The sequence below is a fragment of the Adiantum capillus-veneris genome, chromosome 4, assembly GCF_014529385.1.
Source record: "Adiantum capillus-veneris isolate H3 chromosome 4, ASM1452938v2, whole genome shotgun sequence".
In the NCBI taxonomy this organism is placed as follows: domain Eukaryota; kingdom Viridiplantae; phylum Streptophyta; class Polypodiopsida; order Polypodiales; family Pteridaceae; genus Adiantum; species Adiantum capillus-veneris.
Genome location: NC_140934.1, coordinates 124,829,257 through 124,848,814, shown reverse-complemented (window position 1 = coordinate 124,848,814; position 19,558 = coordinate 124,829,257). Strand labels below are relative to the sequence as shown.

The window sequence follows — 19,558 nt, the reverse complement described above, 5'->3', positions numbered from 1 at the left end:
CGTGGGCTTGCAGCGCCAAGGGTGCCACTTGATAAGGGTGCTGCTTGGGTTGGCTGTATCATGCGGAGGGGAACTCACGAAGAGACATCGGCGAAGGGGTGCAAAGCAGCCCGCATATAATTCAGCCCGTCGGAGTAGGAAGTCTGCCAAGGGGTGCTCACACAAAGGGGTACTCACAGGTACACCTTGTCACTTGAAAAGGCACACACTTCCGCTCTTACCCATGTAGCAGCACGAGAATCACGTATGCACACAGCTATGTTGCTGCTTCCGGTTGATTGTATTATGTTTTTTTTTATACGAGAACATAAGTAATTTTTTTTCCGAGAAGAGAACATAAGTAATTTATGTTATTTCATGTTGAGATGTGTGCGTAGGCCACCGTTCTTCAGAGTCCATACAACGCTAGGAAGGGGGGGTAGAGTGTAGCGTCAAGGGTGAGAGGCCCACAACCGTAGGGTCCCAGGAAAAGTTTTGCTCTAATACCACTGTGAGGATTCTAGGTACTAATCCTTTATTAAGTACTTAAACTCATGATTAAGACTTAAGAAATTGAACTCAACTCAAAGAAAGACTCAGAAGACTCTGTGTTTGATTGATTGATTGAAAGTGTGATACAAGGGCTCCTTATATAGGAGACAAAGAGACATAAATGAAAAGACACATCTCTTGGTGAAGAGACATGACTTTAGATGTAAAGACACATCCTTTCGGCGAAGAGTTGCACCCGTAGAGCGAAGGGGTGTGACCAGTCGTCGAAGGAGTGTGGCTTTTGGTGAAGAGGTACGTCTCTTGGACGAAGGGGTGTGACCATCCAAGCGCAGGGGTCCTCCTTGGCATGGCACTTCATGTATCTGCATCAATGAGTAAGTATTGTAATGTAGTTAAGTCACAAACGTGACAATGTCCTCCTGGTAACCAGTTGGATCAGGTCCTGATGAATGAGTCTAGTAATCTCCACCCGTGTAAGAGACATCGAGGGTGTCTCAACAGAGTACTGGAAAGGGGGCAGCCTGTCCATGGTGAAGCCATGCATCTGAAACCATGATGTCATTTGTGCATACCAGCATGAAGTGTCTCCCTGGAGAGCTAACTGTCTGGAAGACTCAAGGAACAATCTAGCATATCTGTCTCTAGTAGTATCCCACAAGCTGTGCACAGAGGAGACTGATCTGGTAGGCGCCTCTATCTTCATAGGAGGGGCAGCTAGCTCTGCTCGAAAGATAGCGTGGGGTACAGAGGCCTTCGCTCTTATCAGTGAAGAGATCATAGATACCAAGGGCTTGGCCTACAGAAGGTCCCCATATCTGCACCCCATTCAACATAGCTGAGGCTACTAAAGTATCAAAGAGCCATAACTTTGTCCGAGGTTCGTGGAATTGAACCTGCAAACACATCCTCTCCAAGCCTCCCCAGGCCGCATAAGCTCTAGTCAGTCTAGTCTCTGCTGCTCTCGCCAAAGAAAACCTCAGCGCAGTGTAACAGGGAACGGGGGGAACACGGCCCAAACGTTCCGAAACGGCGCTCCGAACGAGTCTCGTTCCCGAAACGGAGATGGAAACGGAACACCGTTCCAGAACGGGGTGTAACCAGAACTGTGTTCCGGCGGTGTTCCGGAATGGGGGGAACGAGGCGGAACAGCGAAACGCGGGGGGGAATGGGTAAAAGTAGGCATTTGGGGGCAGATTTGGGAGTGTTCGGGGAACATATTTGGTGCAATTTGAGGGCAGGTTAGGGGGCAGATTTGGGAGCAGTTTTGGGGTTGTTTAGGAGTTTATTTAGGACTAAGCTAAATGGAGGTAATTCAAGACTTACTCTAGGTGGACCGTTCTGGCCCCGTTCCCGTTCCGCCCCCCCTCCTCCTCCCCGTTCCCGTCCCGTTATGGACCCTCCCATTCCCGTTCCGGGTAACTATGCCTCAGCGTAGTGAAGACAACCCCAAGGTAAGTGTATGCATCTGTATACTCTAGAATCTCCTGACCATATGTGAAAGTCGGTGCTGATCTCCTGATCCACTGTAGTGAGGTGTTAAACACGAGAATCTTGGTTTTACCAAGGTTTACAAACAATCCACTATCCTCTGCAAACCTGTGTAATGCATCCAACTGTCGCTGCATACCCTCTGGTGAGTCAGGGATAAACACAATATCATCATCATATAACAACAATGGGATCCACCTCCCTGCCAGTTGGGCAGCTCTATCACCCTCTCTGTCAATGTAATCTGACACCTCATCAACATACATACCAAATAGAGTTGGAGACAATGGGCAACCTTGTTTTGCCCATGTTTCACCCCAATGGTGGAGTGAACTAAATCAGATATCCCCTTCGGGGTGCGTACATTTCCCATCACTGATCTGTGTAGAGCCATAATCCCCCAAGTCAACACTATGGGCACCCCCATCTCCTGCAGTCTGCGCATGAGTCAAGCTCTCAGTACCATGTCAAATGCTTTGCGGAAATCCACAAAGCTACAATAAATCCGTCTCCCATGTGACATGCCTTCCTCAATGATGGCTCTGAGTGTCAGAATATGATCAAGAGTGGAGAAACCCCTCCTAAAACTGGCATGGCCCTTTGCTCATACACCCTCACCCTCTGCCCAATTACTCAAATGATGCTCCAGAATGGATGCATACAACCGTGCCAATGTGTGTCCAACCATAATAGTATGGTAATTCCCAGGCTTTGTAGGATCACCTGCCTTGAAGATAGGCACAATAGTAGACAACCTCCAAGTCTTAGGTAACCCCTCACACAGGAGCTAAGTGTGCTGCCTGCGAGAGTGTGTACTGGTTCCATGAGTTAGTCGAGTTCCATGGTGTTTTGAGTCTATTATTATCTCTTTAAGTTGCTCGTTCCATTGCTGTGTTATGTTCTTTCTGTTGGAGTGAGGAGCAGCACCCACAGTAGAGAGCACGACACACTTTTCCTGCTATAGGTCGACTCGAAGCAGCGGAGTTCCGCTTCCAGATGCAGTGGCCCCAAAGATTGGCGCCCCTTTCGGTATTTCTTTGTTGATTGAGGTTTCACAAAGTACACTTGTTGCGGGTATCTTCTCTCTGCAAGGCTTCCAAGCTCAACTACCGGAAGAGGATCTGGCCCTTATTTATAGGTACAAAGGGGACCCAATAGCAGGACGCCCCCAAAAGCTACTGATCCTAACTGCTGTGACCCCAAAAGCAGTGCCCGATCTGGTGCCAAAAGCAGCTCCAAATCTGCTGTACAGCCAACATCAGCATGGCAGCACAATCTGCGGCGCTTTTTACGCTCACGATCTAGGCTTTATTTGCAACCTCAGTTATCCATGTGCTCATGATGCTCTCATTGATCAGTCGTTTCGCCTTTCTTAGCCCAAATACCTTCAGTTGATTTGTTTGCAGAGACACGATGTTTCTATCATCTATCTTCCATCTGAAAAATTTAAGGTGTTCCTTACTCAAGCAGACATCAACTACCCGCGCAGAAAAATTATTCCTGATGATTGATGTACTCTCTAAAGATGGAGACTATTGGCACGAAGGTGGTATCATTCTCCAACCAAAAAAGGCGAATGCCTATTTTCCACTTTGAAATGGCTATGGCTTGTCTGAACTGCAAATATAAGAGGAAGGAGGCAATCTGAAATTATTCCTGATGATTTATGTACTCTCTAAAGATGGAGACTATTGGCACGAAGGTGGTATCATTCAAATTGCTCTCCAACCAAAAAAGGCGAACGCCTACTTTCCACTTTGAAATGGCTATGGATTGTCTGAAAAGATAAGAGGAAGGAGGCAATCTGAAATGCATCATTTAATGAATTTACAGCAGCTTAGTTTCTGAAGTTTTTTAAGTAACGACTTAGTAGTTACACATGTGTTGATTTGCTCAAAGAGAAACCTCAAACAAAGGTGCTTCTGACAAATAAACTGTATTTTTCATTATGTATTGGCTAGGCAGTAAAAATGTATGACTGAATTCAGAATTCCATTTCTGTCACACCAGTATTCTGATGCTGGAGAACATCCCATGCCTCGGCCCTCTACCCTTAAATTAAAATGCCCTATTATGTCAAATCACCGTATGTTTGGATTCTCATTTTGGTTCATGCGTGCAGAACATTGAGAGAAGTTCTTGATTCCAATGCAGAAGCGTTGGATGAAGCAACTGTTTGGAGAATCTTTCGCCAGATAGTGGAGGGTCTGGCACATATCCATGGACAAGGAATAATCCACCGTGACCTCACACCCAACAATATCTTTTTCGATGTTCGTAATGACATTAAAATAGGAGATTTTGGGCTTGGTATGTCAGCTTAAGGCTACATCAGTAAGCCTAGCTCTTTTGTAACATTTACCAATGGTGCTGACTGTAATTATTGTATGTTGGGTCTAATCTGAAACAGCAAAGTTCACAAGTTTGGAGCAACCTGATCGGGAAGCTTTTCTTTCTTCGGATGTGCATGGGAGCTCTTTAGATGGAACTGGTCAAGTTGGTACCTACTTTTATACTGCCCCAGAAGTTGGACAAGGATGGCCACTAATAGATGAGAAGGTGATGTTTTGGCTAAATTCTTATCTTTGACAAAGCACTGTAGCTTACGGCATTTGTTGTGGCTTGTCTTATTTTGCCTTCACATAGACAAAGTACTGCAGCTTACACTTGTTTTTAAGATTTGGCAGGCAGATATGTATAGTCTTGGCGTAATTTTGTTTGAACTTTGGCATCCTTTTACGACTGCCATGGAGCGATTTGTAGTTCTCAACGAGCTTAAAAGTAAAGGTATACCATTGTTGTGGGAACATGAAAACCCTCAACAAGCAGCAATAGTACAAAGCCTTATGTCAGCAAATCCAACTGATCGTCCCTCTGCAATGAATGTCTTGCGAAATCATTTGCCACCGCGCATGGAAGATGAAGCACTTGATGGTAGTCTTATTTGTTCTCCCTATTTGTTTATTCCATCTTTGTTTATTACTTTAGTACTTTAGTACCTAAGATTGTGTTCAAAATAACAGCTTCTTCCTTATAAATGCTGTTATAGACTTGGGCACCCCAAGTCGGAAATCTGGCACGACACACGAGAGAATCACTTAAATACTTCAGAACTTAAAATTTGAGTCGACACGGCCCGACGTAGTTCCGTGCCCAGAGGTATTGGCCCCAAAATCTCCCCTTTCGGTATTTATGTTTATATTAATGCTTGAGCGAAGTACAACACCCGAGGGACCTTTGTTCACAGACTCTGCGTCCAGATGCTCTGCAGATTGAGGCCCCTAGGGTCTATTTGTTCTTACAAGGCATGCTTCAAAAGCAGAGCCCCAAAAGCGGTTAAACTCGAAAGCAATTTTTCCCAAAAGCATCTGAATCTGCCATCAAAGGCAGTGAGCACAAATTATGGAATTTCGTACAGTTTGCCACGTCAGCTGCTGTCGGTTCACAATGCCACGTCAGCCTGTCAGCGCAAATTCTGGGCCTGCCCGTACAGCTTGCTGCCACATCATCGCTCCTTTGTCCGGGCAGTACTGCCATGTCATCATTTTGTAACAAATAATGTTCTTTTCACGGAAGAATAACAAATGCAAGGTCAAGTCTATCAAATATTGGTAAAGCAGTTGCTTCTGAATCAGAAAAATCTAAAAATCACTTTTGCATTTGTTTAAAGAAATAGTAGTGAATCTCTGAGCTAGTAAAAAGATCTGTCTGTAGCATTCTAGTTGGGCCCTTATTTTCTAGATACTGAATCAGATAACTTTCAGCATTGTTGTTGAACTGGAACCACTATCATTCTCAGCTGCATAGTTGCTCAAAAGAGAATCATATATTTTCGAAACATAGATTCTTATTTGAAGGCTTATTGGTTAATTTGAGATAAAATTAGTGAAGTGCATGGTACATTTTGCAGAAAGCGAGAACATTTTTGGAGCTCCTGTTCAAATGTGTTTGATATAACCGAATTGGAAGCATTAATTTCTTTTTCCTGGATTTTACTGTAGATGTGCTGCGAACGATTCAAAGGGCAGAAAATTTCTATGTTCTAGATCGAATTATCTCTGCATTATTTGATGAAGACAGGATTGCTTTGATTGCTCAAAAGCTTGAAGGAGAGCAGTTAAGTCATTTCTCTATTGAAAGGAGCTTTTTTCAAGATCAAATTCTTAGGACTGCAAAAGACATTTTTGCTTCGCACGGAGGACAAGGATTCAGCACCAGCACCTTGAGTTTGGTAGACCAAATGTGCAGGTCTGTTCTTTGGTTCAATTGATTTCTGCTGGACCATTAGTGGAATATATTTTAGTATGGCTATATGGATCTTAAAACTTTAAAATAGCTGAACGTAGATGCTTAAAATTTATATATGCAAGGTGGCCCAATCACAGGTCACTGGCTTATTGGAGAGGAATCCCGGTGATTCATTGACCCAACTGAGCATAGGAAGGCATGTGTGCAAGCAAGGGGCAAAGGCAATAAAGCCTTCAAACAGAGAGATGTGCAAGTATTCATTGGCAGTAGTCCAGTTGCATTGGGATATTTTGAGGAGAGTGGAGGAAAGGGGTATTTTCAGGTGATTGAGACTCGTCAAAATGTTTAGACATGGTGATGGGGAGACGGTCCACAAACAAAATCATGACCCTTCTCTCAAATTTTAGCCTACAATTCCAAAATAGCTCTAACATGGCCCAAAAACACGTCAATCTACACTACCACTCACTTTTAGAGCACCAAACGAGCACAACAACCATAGAAATAGGAGATGTTCGAAGAGACAAACTTCTCCTACATAACAAAACAAACATTGGTAAGAGTTTATCTGCATCTTTCACTAGAGGTTGGACCTCCCGCTGTCCGGAGTGCGTCTAGTCGGCCATGCCACGTCATCACTTTGTGAGAAAATAACCTTTTCTTGCCCTTCATCTTCTTTAACCTTTCCTTTTCAATTTGTAAGAGTACCTAATCACCAAGTGAAAACAACCATTTACGTCGGTGACGATCAGCAACCCTTTGCTGCTTTGCCCGAGTTTTCTCCAAGGCAAGCTTGATCTTCTTTTTTATTTCATCTATGTTCTCTACATATCGATGTGCCTCAAAAATCTTGTCCTTTGTGTGCAAAATGGGAGTAACCTTTTTGCCACCTTGAACAATAACAATCTCAAAAGGTGTATTGTCTGTTGATGAATGCACCGTATTGTTGTACGCGTACTTAAGCATAGGTAGAAACTATTTCAGCAGATCTAAGACATTAGAATTAGCCTCTTCTGACTGTCCATCAGTTCGTGGATGAAATGAGGAGGAAAACTTGAGCGTAGGTCCCATGTTTTTAAACAAGCCTCTTCAAAAAAGGCTCGTCATAGGATGCTCACGATCATGACAATAGATTGTGGCATACCATGATACTTGAACACATTGTACATGAACAAGTGTGCCATCTGAAGAGATTTTATCTTCTCCTGATAAATATCATCAATCCTTGGAATAGGAAACGTGTTCTTGATGGTATTCTTATTCAACGCATGGTAGTCAATACACGTGCCAAGAGCCATCCTTCTTGTGCAGTAGAAGCACTAGGGACGAAAAGGGTGAAGAACTAGGTTGAATCAGCCCTTTTTCTAACAGCTCCTCTACTTGGTCCATAATCTCTTTCTGGTAAGCCGCACTAACGCTGTAGGGAGGCCTACTTGGTGGGCTACAGCCTAGCACCAAATCTATCGCATGATCCTTGGGCCTCTCCGGCGACAACGGAGGTGGTAATGAATCAGAAAAAGACTCACTAAACTCTCCCAAAAATGATGACTTTTCTTTATCTAACATAGATAGATTTGCTTGACAAATATCTGGAATATCACGTGCAAAAAATAAGTACTCAGAGAGATGATTCTTTATAGAAGTGATAGCCGAAGCAGATTCAATAGGGACAGACTCCCCTTTAAGCTTGACACCAAGGATGTGAGTTTTGTCGCTATGCTGAAGGGTGATCTACATTTATTCAAGACATCCAATGCTCCATGTATACGGAACATCCACGTGCTTTCCTAGGGATGGTGGGAATGGGTAAAGGCTGTAGTAGTCCCTATCCCTTATGCCTGTCAAACTTGACCTTTTGGCATACTAAACAACTGCGAACAAAGTCGTCCACATCCTTTTTGAGTCTCAGCCAATAGAAGTAACACTCCACACCCTTCTAGGTGGTATCTATGCCGCGGGGATCTGTAAAAGGTGGACAATGGCACTCTGTCAAGACCTTTTCCCTCAAAGGCTGTATAACACACAACATCGTTTTTCGTATCAAATAGCCATCCCCTATGGAATAACCTGAAATTGTCTCCCCATTCTGTATCCGAGTAAAAATGTCTGCAAAGTCGGGCTTTGTGGCGTACTGGTCAGCCATATCCTTGAAGCTTCTGTGATGAATGGGGGAAATAGCCAGGACTAAGGGCTTCTGAGACAATGCATCTGCCACTGAATTTTTTTGTCCCTGAGCATGGACAATCTGGAAGTGAAACTGTGACAAGATGTTAGCCCATCGCATCTACTTTTCCGAAAGCTGCTTTTGTGACAAGAAGTAGCATAGACTCTGATGATCTATAAAGATTGTGAAATCGGCTTTGAGTAAATAGTGTTGCCACTGTGTAAGAGCCTGGATCACTGCCAATAGCTCTTTCTCATATATCTATGCTACCATTTTTGGCTGTGAAAACATCCTGCTTTCGTAAGCAATCACATGGCCTTTTTGCATCAAAATTGCTACCAAACTGCGACCACAAGCATCACAATAAACTTCGAATGGCTTGTGCAAGACTGGCAAAGCCAACACTGGTCCGGTAGTTAATTTTTCTTTAAGCGTCTAAAAAGCAGACACCTTAGTCGGTCCCCTTGTAAAAGACTCCTTTTTAAGTTAGTCAATGCAAAGGTGAAGCTATCTCTGCAAACTTCCGAATGAACAGCCGATAATAAGAGTACAAGTCCAAAAAGCTTCGAACTTCGTGAACATTCTTTAGGTCAAGCCAATCGCAGATAGTCTCGTTTTTGGCCGGGTCCATCTGTACTCCTTCTACTGAGACAATGTGTCCCAATAAATGCATCTCTTGTAAGAAAAAAACACTCTTTTTGGCAATGATAATCAGGCTATGCTTCGAAGTCCGAACTATCAGAGGAGCATGAATCCTCAGTGGAACTGTCCGGTCGGGATTTGCTCTTCTTTGCCTCCTTGTTCTTTCCAAAAAATCGATTCTTGCGTCGCTTCTTGCCCTTTCTATCCTCTTCGCTCGAATCGGAAGAGGAAGAGCTATCCGAACTGTCAGAAGAAGAAGAACTGGGTAGTCCTTTGAAACGTATATGCTTCTTCTGTTTTCATGCATTTGCAAAAGAGGATTGACGGCCCAAGTAATTGGGGTAGTCAGTCCTTTGAAACGTATATGCTTCTTCTGTTTTCATGCATTTGCAAAAGAGGATTGACGGCCCAAGTAATTGGGGTAGTCAGTTCCCTTGTTGCTCTTCTTCAATTGTTTCCTCAATGGCTTCTTCGTTCCTAGAAGTTGATTGATTCGTTTTTCGATGACGTCGTTAAGTTCTTCTTCAGTAAACATCCTTGGGGTAGGAGTCCTTGAGGGCCCAATGTGTATGCACCTCGTCAATCGGGTGCCGGGTCAAAAATGACGTTGCATCTGCATAAGCTGATACTGTGTAGACCGAGGTGGTCCGTAGTCGTGATCTGCTAATCCACCCAAATTCTCCGTATTGCCTCCTGCTCCCGAGGAGGCAGGAGTCGTCGTCTGATTCTTGCATGAATCCATGTGGGTCGCAAGAAAAGGGATCGGATTTCTCGGTGGAAGAGAAGTCGACTGAGCTTTGTTATTACTGTAACAAACTTGGACACCCCAAATCTGCAACCCTGTCGGGACATGAGAGAGAGTTTTGCTTTAAACACTCCACAAATTTAATTCACAGTTCAATTGAGTCGACACGGCGCGGTGTAGTTCCGTGCCCACGGAGATTCGCCCCAAAGACTGGTGCCCCTTTCGGTATTTCTTTTTTTATTAATAATTGAGCAAGTACAGGTGCCCATGGGTCTCCTTTGCTTACCAGCTCATCAGCACAAAGAGAGCCTAGGGGGTCTTATTTAAAGGCCCTTGGCCATGGAAAAGCAGTTGCACAAAAGCTTCACACTCAAAAGCACATGGCCTCCCAAAAGTTGATGCAAGCGCAAATTACGAAAAATCGTACGGACTGCCACATCAGCAACTCAGTGCGTTTTACGGAAATCCGTATAGTCAGCCACTTCAGCAACTCGAATCTCGGAAATTCGTATAGCAGTCCACCACCTTCATTTAAATTCTCTTTAGTGTCCCTTTGGGGCAACGTCGGCAGGGTACCTAGAAGTTTGAACAACTTTATCAATAGCCCTTTGTCCGTTTAAGCATGCCACGTCATCACGTTGTGACATGTTTTAATCATCTTCTTTACATGGAAAAAAAGAGCTTGCTTTTACTGAACTGTGATGTACTTCGATTGTGACAAGAATTGTGAAATCAACTCCAAGAAGGTAATGTTTTAATGCATGATATACTGTAAGAAGTTCCTTCTCGTAAATCTTAGCTTAAAGAATAATCTGGTCTCATAGGCTATCGCATGACACCGTGTTGCAATCTGTTCCTAAACTGCTACCACACGCATCATAGTGCACCTGAAAAGGTTTTTGCAGATTACAAGTCTAGTCATAAGCTTTTGTTTCAGACGTTAAAGAGCTGTGATATGTGTTTGTTTCCAAGAAAAAGGAACACCTTCCTTGGTCAAATTATCCAAAGGTGCTGTAAATTTTGAAAATATGAAAATAAACCTTCTGTAGTAAGAACATAGCCCGAAGAAATTGCACACATCATGCACGTTTCTAAAAGGTGGCGAGTCCTTGATAGCTACTGTCACAAACTGCTGGAGTGTCAAGTCACTGAAGAACGGAGCCAACTGTGAGATCTTGGCCGAGGGGCCTAAACCCTAAGAAGAAAATGCAAAGCCGAAGCAGCAGAAGGAGTTTTACCTACTTGCAAGGTCTTGGTGAGTGGCCTATTTTTAAAGAGAAGTTCCCACCAACTTATGGGACCCCGTCCAATGGGGCCCAAGTGACCCAAAGACATTAAAATAAAGCAAGCCCATACACACACACTCAGTTGCGCGGCGAGTTGATGACGTGGCAGCAGTATGGAGTCCGGAATTTTACGTTGACATGTTGACGTGGCAGACCTGTATGGATTTTCGCATTTTACGTTGACTGCTGACGTGGCAGAGCTGTACGGATTTTTGCTTTGCGTTGGCAACTTTTGCATCTGCTTTTGGACCAGATGCTTTTGAGTTTATAGCTTTTCATGTAAACTGCCTTTCATAGGCTAAGGGCCTTTAATTATGAGCAATGGGCTCGTTCTCTGGCATGCTCTGCGTGAGGTGCAGAGGATGGAGTACTGGCGTTGTATTGAGCTCAAGCAATCTTAAGAAATACCTGAGGGTTTTGAATTTTCTTGTTGCTACCGTACGCTGCCCCTGCCATCGCTGAACGTTCCATCCTTCTCGTCTCTCCCCCCCCCCCCCCGCGTGCCCTTGCGCACTGCTGCTACCCGCCTTGGGCGCAGTCCCCTCTACGCCCCTTGCACCCTTGTCCTCCCACCCAGTGGAGCCTTGTCGGCCCGCCCACCTCTGCCTCGCGCGTTCCTCTTCCCCCGCCCCATCCCATCCCCCCCCCCCCCCCCCCCCCCCCCTCCCTTTCATGTCACGCTTCTCAGCTTGCAGATAGGCTGTTAATTCAGCCTCCTTGTAAGCGCCTCGACGCCAACGCCCTCCTCGATTTAGCAGCAGACACAGAATGGCGGCTTCTACTCCACCTCAGAGGGACTCTACAAAAGCCCCCTCGCTCGACACTACGGAGCCGACTCTTCGACTTGCTCTTTCGCCAGAAGAGAGAGAGAGCTTGATGGCCGAAGTGAAATGCTTGAAAGCCACTTCGGTTATCTGCAAGATCATTGGCACTCAGCCCAGTTGGGGCGAGGTTCGGGATGTACTTCAGACCCACCTCCTCTTTGATATGGGCAAGATCACCGATGTCCAAATCCTCGGCAGAGCGTACTTCAAGATAAAGTTTGAATCTCCGGAGATGACGGCCAAGGTGATATCGATGAGTCCACTCGGCATTCCAGCAGCTCGAGCTTAATTTAGACGATGGCATCATGGTTTTGACCTTACTATAGATGTGCTTGAGGAGGAGGCTGACTTGCCTATTTCGGTCTACTTCTCAGGCTTGAGGAGAGAGTACCTCCCTCTCCTCCTCAGGATTGGTTCCATGTTCGGGATAGTTTTGGAGTCTCTGCGCACTGCAGCTTCTGTTGTGGCCAAGGCTGCAGGTTTACCTACTGTGTGGGTTCTTGTTCGAGACACACACTCCCTCCAGAAGGTGATATTGCTGCCTCATGTGAGTGGGGGTTGGATCAGACAGAGTGTGGAGTATTCCGGTCTCCCGAATTAGTGCTTCATTTACAGAAAGATGGGCCATTTAGCAAAGGCCTCTCCTCGTAGGAGATGTCGATCCACAGCACATCCGTAGCCTCCCAAGGTTGAGCATGCCCAGCTGCGAGACGGGCACCACGTGCCAATAGAAAAGAACAGATTGAACATACTTTAAGCACTTCAATAAAAACTGAACTAAGAGAGAGAGAGAGAGACAACATGCGACACGGAGTGGCGGAATTCCCCTCCAGAGAGTATTGGCCCCAAACCTTGTCGTCCCTTTCGGTATTTCTTTATATTGCATCAACACAGTACAAGCCGGTACTCCAGACTCTGCACCTTCCCCAAGAAGCATGCCACAGAATGAGTCCATGGCCTCATATTTAAAGGCCCTAGGTCCCAAAAGCAGTTTTACATGAAAAGCCTTCAAACTCAAAAGCATGTGTTCCAAAAGCAATGCCCAAAAGTTGCCAGCCTAAATCACGAACATCTGTACAAGTACCACGTCAGCAATCAACGCAAAACACGAAAATCCGTTCAATGCGCCACGTCATCATGTCAACGCAAAATCAAGATTTTTCGTACCACTGCAACGTCATCAGATTCTACGATGTGTGTGAGGGTCCAGCTTTATCTTAATTCCTTTATGTCACTTGGGCCCCATTGGACTGGGTCCCATAAGGTGGTAGGACTTCTTCTTCTGCTGTTGCTTGTTCTTCTTAGGATTTAGGCCCCTCGGCCATGATCTGCAAATTGGCTCCATTCTTCAGGGCTTGACATGTCAGCAATTTGTGACATCCCCCCTTCTTGAAAGAAAGTAATCGTCCACGATTACAGCATATTTGCAAAACAATTCAAGTTAGCTCAAAATTTCCGAGAGACAATCCGAGGGACAATCAATTTGCTCTTTTTTTTGTTAAGGAGTTGGCTTCTTCTTTCGTCTAGATCGGAACTCTTGATATTCTGGTGTAGTAAAATTAGCCATCACACCGAGACTGCACTGATCTTCCACGGGTGTCTTGATGCCTTTAAATTGCATACCCAGGCAATCTCATCCTATGTCTCCTTTCGACTCAAGCCGCCCGATACTTGGAAGATTCACAATTTATTCAAGGCGAGTCTCTTGAAACCTTTGAAAGGTGATGTGCCAAGTTGATGGGGAGCTTGATGAGCAACCCGAAGTGGAAGAAAGCGAGGAGATACTTGTTCCAGAACAGATTTTGGCACACAAGGAAAGAAAGATGAAAGGTAAAGTGATTCGGCGGTTCTTTATTAAATTCAAGAACTATCCCACATTGGATGCGAAGTGGATGGAGGAGGACACATCACAATGCAAATGCTCACATATGCATGTTACAAGACACAACGAACAATGCCGCTGAGCACTCCCCCGAGGCAAACGGTCTGCGGTATGAAGCTACTCAATGACCACCTCGTTACTCCCCTCGCAAATAACCTAAAAAGGTACGGGCCATGAGCTCACAGGACTGTACAACCAAACGCTCCTCAGATCCCAGTCTACGTCGCTTGGAGTTTTAAGCATACAACCAAACGTTCCCCAGACATTGGCCGCGTCGTTCGGAGGTTTTCTAGCATACAACGGAACGCTCCCCAGATATCAACGTGCGTCGTTCTGAGGTTTTTAAACATACAACGAAACGCTCCTCAGACATCCCGTTTGCGTCGTTCCAAGGTTCAAGCAATAACAAAACAACATTTCTCCCTACTCTACCCATGAGTAAAATCACCAATCAATGAAACCACTATTAAAACCAGAGTCAAACAATTTAAATCGGTACCAAGACATGTTTAAAACAAATAGCTTCCATTTCAAACGATACTTTCTCAAACAATGTTCAAAAGTATCTAACTGTAAAACAACTAGAGAGTTTATTCAGGGTTTTGTTTTGACAACTTTGAGGATGACTGGCTTGCCGTTCTGTGTCACGGTGATGGTTCAGTTTCGAACCTGGAGAATTGCATCATTCTTGTCGTGTCAGGGCGTGCCCAAGAGAACGTCGCAATTGCCCAACTTTAGAATGTGGAAATCAGCTTTTCCATGATAATCTTGGATAGTCACTGGAAGAGAACCAATGAGCGGTATTACTTTCTGAGTTTGCCTAGTGGCTAGCTCAGCTTCAATTTCTCCACCCTCTGCATCATAATCAAAATGCATTTGCTTCAAGAATTCTAGATGGATGAAGTTTTTTGTAGCTCCAGGGTCAAAGAAAATAAGAGCTTTGAAGCCATTGACTTTGCCATATGCTCGGCACAATTCATTCGTACTCTCAAGACGTATGCCATAGAGATCGGGGACCAGCCCAATAGTGGGTCTAACTCTCTTGGTTGGCAGTGGCCCTAAGGATCGTTCTGTCGTGGGAGCAGAAGGCTGCTCTGGAGACATCGAGGCTCGCTCAGGACATGTAGTAAATGTATGTCCTGTTTGAAAACATCCGAAGCATTGGCCTTCTTGTAAAAGGGTTTCTCGTTGACGTTGTGTCAGACGAGGCCTTTGAGGTTGGGTGTCGCGAGACTCCCGAGAATTTATGATTGTTGTCGAGAATTGTGGTTAGTGGCCGGAGATTCTTCTCTGGTAAACTTTCCCTTCATGAGTTTGTAGCCGACCGCGGCATGGTCCATAAGCTCTTGCATGGTGGAGACTTGCTTGGAGAGACATTATTCTTGCAATAGTGATGGTAGTCCAATGGTGTATCGCTCACATTGGACTTCCAATGGAACAGATCTAAAGAAAGACACCGGAAGGTACACGTCGAGAAACCTTTGGTTATAGTCATCCATGATTAGCATTTTCAAGTTGCCCCACTCTACCAAAATCCGGACTTCAAACATAGAAGTCATGTAACTACGTGCAAAACCTGTCTTGAAAGCTTGCCAGGTCGTTGGAGTATGCGGTTGTGTCGCGATTGAACTCCACCATTCCATAGAATTATCTTTAAGAAATCCCACTGCTCGAGAGATTTTGGATTCTTCTGTATAGTTTCCCAAAGCATAGATGTGGTTGAACTGTTGTAGGAACTGCAATGCTTTCTTGGGATTTTTCACCCTGGAAAAAAGTGAAAAATTTGACTGTCGTGTTGCCATCTTTGAAATCTTTGGAGGTTAGGCGCATATCCAGGGTACGGATAATAAGGGTATCCATATGGGCTCCAACCATTGTAGCCTGGTGGAGGTGGTGGTGTTGGAGGTAGGGGCAACGACGGTGGCAAGGCGGTTGCATTGGATCAGGGTTAGATGGATGCACCATATTCCTGAAGACTCCCCCGATTGTAATAGACGAGTGTGAAGCTTGCCGGTTGGAAGCCCTCATACTTTCTGGTGCCGGAGGAGGAGGTACCACCTGAGGCATCAGAGGTGGTAATTCAAAAATTGTTGGAAACTTTGCAACATCGGAAGATTCTGTTGAGGATGCCGCGAAAGAATGTCGTGAAACTTGTCGAGAAGAAACTGCAAATATATAGTTGAATCCATGAACGCCATGTCTTGTTGTCTTTATGGCTTACGCCCTGTAAGACAGAGCGATGAAGACGGGAGCCCGCCAGATGCGCGATGAAGTAAGGATGGCAGTGTCTATTAAGTCCGGGATCGGGGTCGCGATCCGAAGATACTACAAATAAAATTCTAGTCTCTGGTGTGTTCTGTCTGCTCTTTGTAGGACCGGTATGCTTTCAGAAAAGCAGACGCCAGATGCTCTAATACCACTGTCACAAGACAGGCACCACGTCCCAATAGAAAAGAACAGACTGAATAGACTTTGAGCACTTCAATAACAACTGAACTGAGAGAGAGAGAGAGAGAGAGAGAGAGAGAGAGAGAGAGAGAGAGAGAGAGAGAGAGAGAGAGAGAGAGAGAGAGAGAGAGAGAGCATGCGTCACGGAGTGGCGGAATTCCACCCCAGAGAGTATTGGACCCAAACCTTGGCGCCCCTTTCGGTATTTCTTTAAATTGCATCAACACAGTACCTGTACCTTCTATAGGAAGCATGCCAGAGAATGAGCCCATGGCCTCATATTTAAAGGCCCTACGTCCCAAAAGCAGTTTTACATGAAAAGCCTTCAAATTCAAAAGCATCTGGTCCAAAAGCAATGCCCAAAAGCTGCCGGCGTAAATCACGGAAATCCGTACAACTGCCACGTTAGCAGTCAGCACAAAACGCGGAAATTCGTACAGTCTGTCAAGTCATCATGTCAACGTAAAATCAAGATTTTCCGTACAGCTGCCACATCATCAAATTCTACGTTGTGTGTGAGGGTCCAACTTTATTTGAATTCCTTTATGTCACTTGGACCCCGTTGGACAGGGTCCCATAAGTTTGTAGGACTTCGTCTGATGTTGCTTGTTCTTCTTAGGGTTTAGGCCCCTTGGCCTTGATCTGCAAGTTGGCTCCATTCTTCAGGGCTTGACACGTCAGCAGTTTGTGACACGCCTCCTCCCCCCCCTCCACCTTCACCCCCACCTATCACTCCTCTCTCCCCGGTGGGGCCCTCAGCCTCATCTCCCGACCCCTCCCTCACTCCTCAGGCGCAAGGGACTGGACATGCGTCTGCAGCAAGGCGGTCTCTTGATAGTGCTTTTGCTACGAGCCGTGTGGCTCGGCAAGGACATCCCCATCCGAGGCCGCCATTTCTTGTTCAGACTTCACCTTTTGTAGCAGTCCCTCGATGTTTAGCTTTGACATTCGCAGACGCGCTTCACCATGATTCCTAGGTGACTATTCTCTCGACCTGGAGGAGGCTTGCTTTCGAGTCCACGTCCTCTTTCTTGCAGCTCGAGGCATTGACGCTCTGGATACAACGATAGGTTTTTCCTTTCCACTGTGCGGCAAGGATCCTACAGAGTCGACCTTGCACACAGTTCTTGACTGGCTCCAGATCCAGGCGGCTGAGTTCTTACACCACACAGGGGACTTAGGGGTGACAGATCTGGTACAGATACTTTGGCCTTTAGCGAAGTTCAGTGTGACGCCGCTGGATGTAGCAGGTTGCAAGCACATTGTGGTGCATTTGTTTTCTGATACTCAGAGCCCTCCTTGCTATGTATTTGTACATGAGGATTTGTAGCAGGGCTACAATGTCACTTCACAGGGCAGACAGTTGGACAGTTGGCTACACTGGGTCTGGTTCACACTGGACGGACCTCTGGTCTAGGGAGTGACACGTGGCAGGGTACCTACCGACGGTGGTCTAGTGGACCTTGTGGCCAGGTCACCACATGGCTGACATTATGAGCCGTTGGTGGCTCTTTATGGTGGTACATATGAGTAGTAGCGGTTGGTGATGTTATCATCTTCTTCACCTTTGATCTTGTACATAGTCGTCTAGAGTGAGGCTTACACAGAGCACTGCTTCACCATCCCTGCACATCTGAGCCTCGACACCCCATTTGTACGCTGAGTGCGCTGCCACGCCCGAGTCTGGACATGGTGCTTTGAGCTAGTCGAGTCCACTTGTTCTGGTCCACTGTTCTGTCTCTGTTGTTATCCATTGTTTCTATGTTTCATTCTGTTTGAGAGAGTTTCCATTTGTTTGAGAGAGTTTCCATTTGTTTGAGTGAGATTGTCACGCACATTGCACTGAGGGGCACCCACACTGTAGAGAGCACGACACATTATCCACGCTACAGGATTCTTGGAGAGAGGATGTAACCCTACGGGCTGCACGCTCGGCTTGGGCCTGGGTGAAAAAGTCACTCTAGACGTGCTTGTCTAGAGGTCGTTCGGATGCGGATTACTCCCCATCCAAACCGGCCTCAAAGATAGCGAGGTTGGCTGTTGTTGCAGCATCTGTTTTCTCTCAGACTCCATGAGGATCATCTCATGTAATGTGCAGGGATTAGGAGGGCCCCAGTTTCAACGTCAGAGGGGTGGGCTGCATGAGGAGCTTCAGCGATCCCTTGTGGGTGGTGAGATTGATATTCTTATGCTACAGGAGCATCATCTGTGTGAGAGCCGCATTAGACGATGTGGTCAGATTTTGCATGGTCGCTATGAGACGTTCTGATCAGCTGCATCTGGACCTGGAGGCATCGAGGGAGGGGTATGTATGACTATTGCCAATTCTTTGCAGCAGGCCATTGTGGGCAGATGTATTATTATACCAGGCAGAGCGCAGTGGATTACTATACAGGTTTACGGTTGCCTCACGGTTTCCTGAACATATATGCGTCCAATGTGGCAAGTGCACGTTCAGAGTTCTGGTTTCAGGTTCTTGAGTCTTTGCTGGTTCTTGAGTCTTTGCTGCATGGAGAGCAGTGGTGTGTTGAAAGGGACTTCAACATAATGACAGACTCCTCTGACCGGATTGGAGGTGGCCATGCTATGGTGCATGGGGCTGAGCTTGCAGGTTGGGAGCGGCTATGTATGACTATGAGGGTTTCTGATGTTTGGCAGCACTCAGGTTTTGTGAGGACCCAGAATGCTTGGCTTTCTCTCGCTTTGATCACAGGGTTGGAGGAGTGAATCTATCTAGGATAAATCGCTTCTACGCCAGTGACCACATTTGTGGCATGTGGGGATGTGTTTGCATCCTCGTAGGGACTACTTTCTCCGACCATGCGCCAATGATTCTCACATTGACAGACAGACAAAGGAGGGGGTGGTGCGCTGCAACGCATTCCCGAGCGGATCTTGTTCTCGAGCTTAGAGAGTGAGTAAAGGCTAAGAGTCTGAACACACAAGACACCCCTACTGGTAGAGTCGCCTTTGGATTGACAGAGCTTAGCCGCTTCTTTCTTCAGGATTCTACAACTCGTTTGGCTGCAGCCAGGGAGGATGAGAAGCGTCTTCGACGGGACATTGTTTCCTTACAGAGGATGCTGGAGCAACATCCAGACAGCCCATGGTTGGAGGAGGAGATGTGGCAAGCTAGGTTGGCTAGCATTGAGGAGCGGCGCCATGAGTTTGCCTTTAATCAGCACGCATCTCAGTGGACCCAGGTGGGTGACCGAGTTACTAGGGAGTTTTTTGAGATAGTGGGGCCTTGCCATGCTCACACCAGTGCTAGCAAGTTGAGGAGGCTTGATGGATCAGTTGCTTAAGAGCCTGAGGCGAGTAACTCTGTTTCAGTGGCTA

The 19,558-nt window shown here is 45.9% G+C and overlaps 1 protein-coding gene across 5 annotated transcripts in view; it reads left to right on the top strand.

Annotated features, from left to right (window-relative positions):
• The window catches only part of GCN2 (protein kinase family protein), a 253,789-nt gene that overhangs the window by 140,080 nt on the left and 94,151 nt on the right, over positions 1-19,558 (top strand). For all 5 annotated transcript variants that reach the window (XR_015187920.1, XR_015187919.1, XM_086511103.1 and 2 more), the window contains exons 14-17: positions 4,103-4,290; positions 4,391-4,539; positions 4,668-4,914; positions 5,982-6,228. Coding sequence is in view for 3 of the 5 variants with exons in the window: in XM_086511103.1 (XP_086367229.1) it covers positions 4,103-4,290; positions 4,391-4,539; positions 4,668-4,914; positions 5,982-6,228 (831 nt within the window). In the remaining 2 variants the exon portion in view is untranslated. The remainder of the gene's footprint in view (positions 1-4,102; positions 4,291-4,390; positions 4,540-4,667; positions 4,915-5,981; positions 6,229-19,558) is intronic.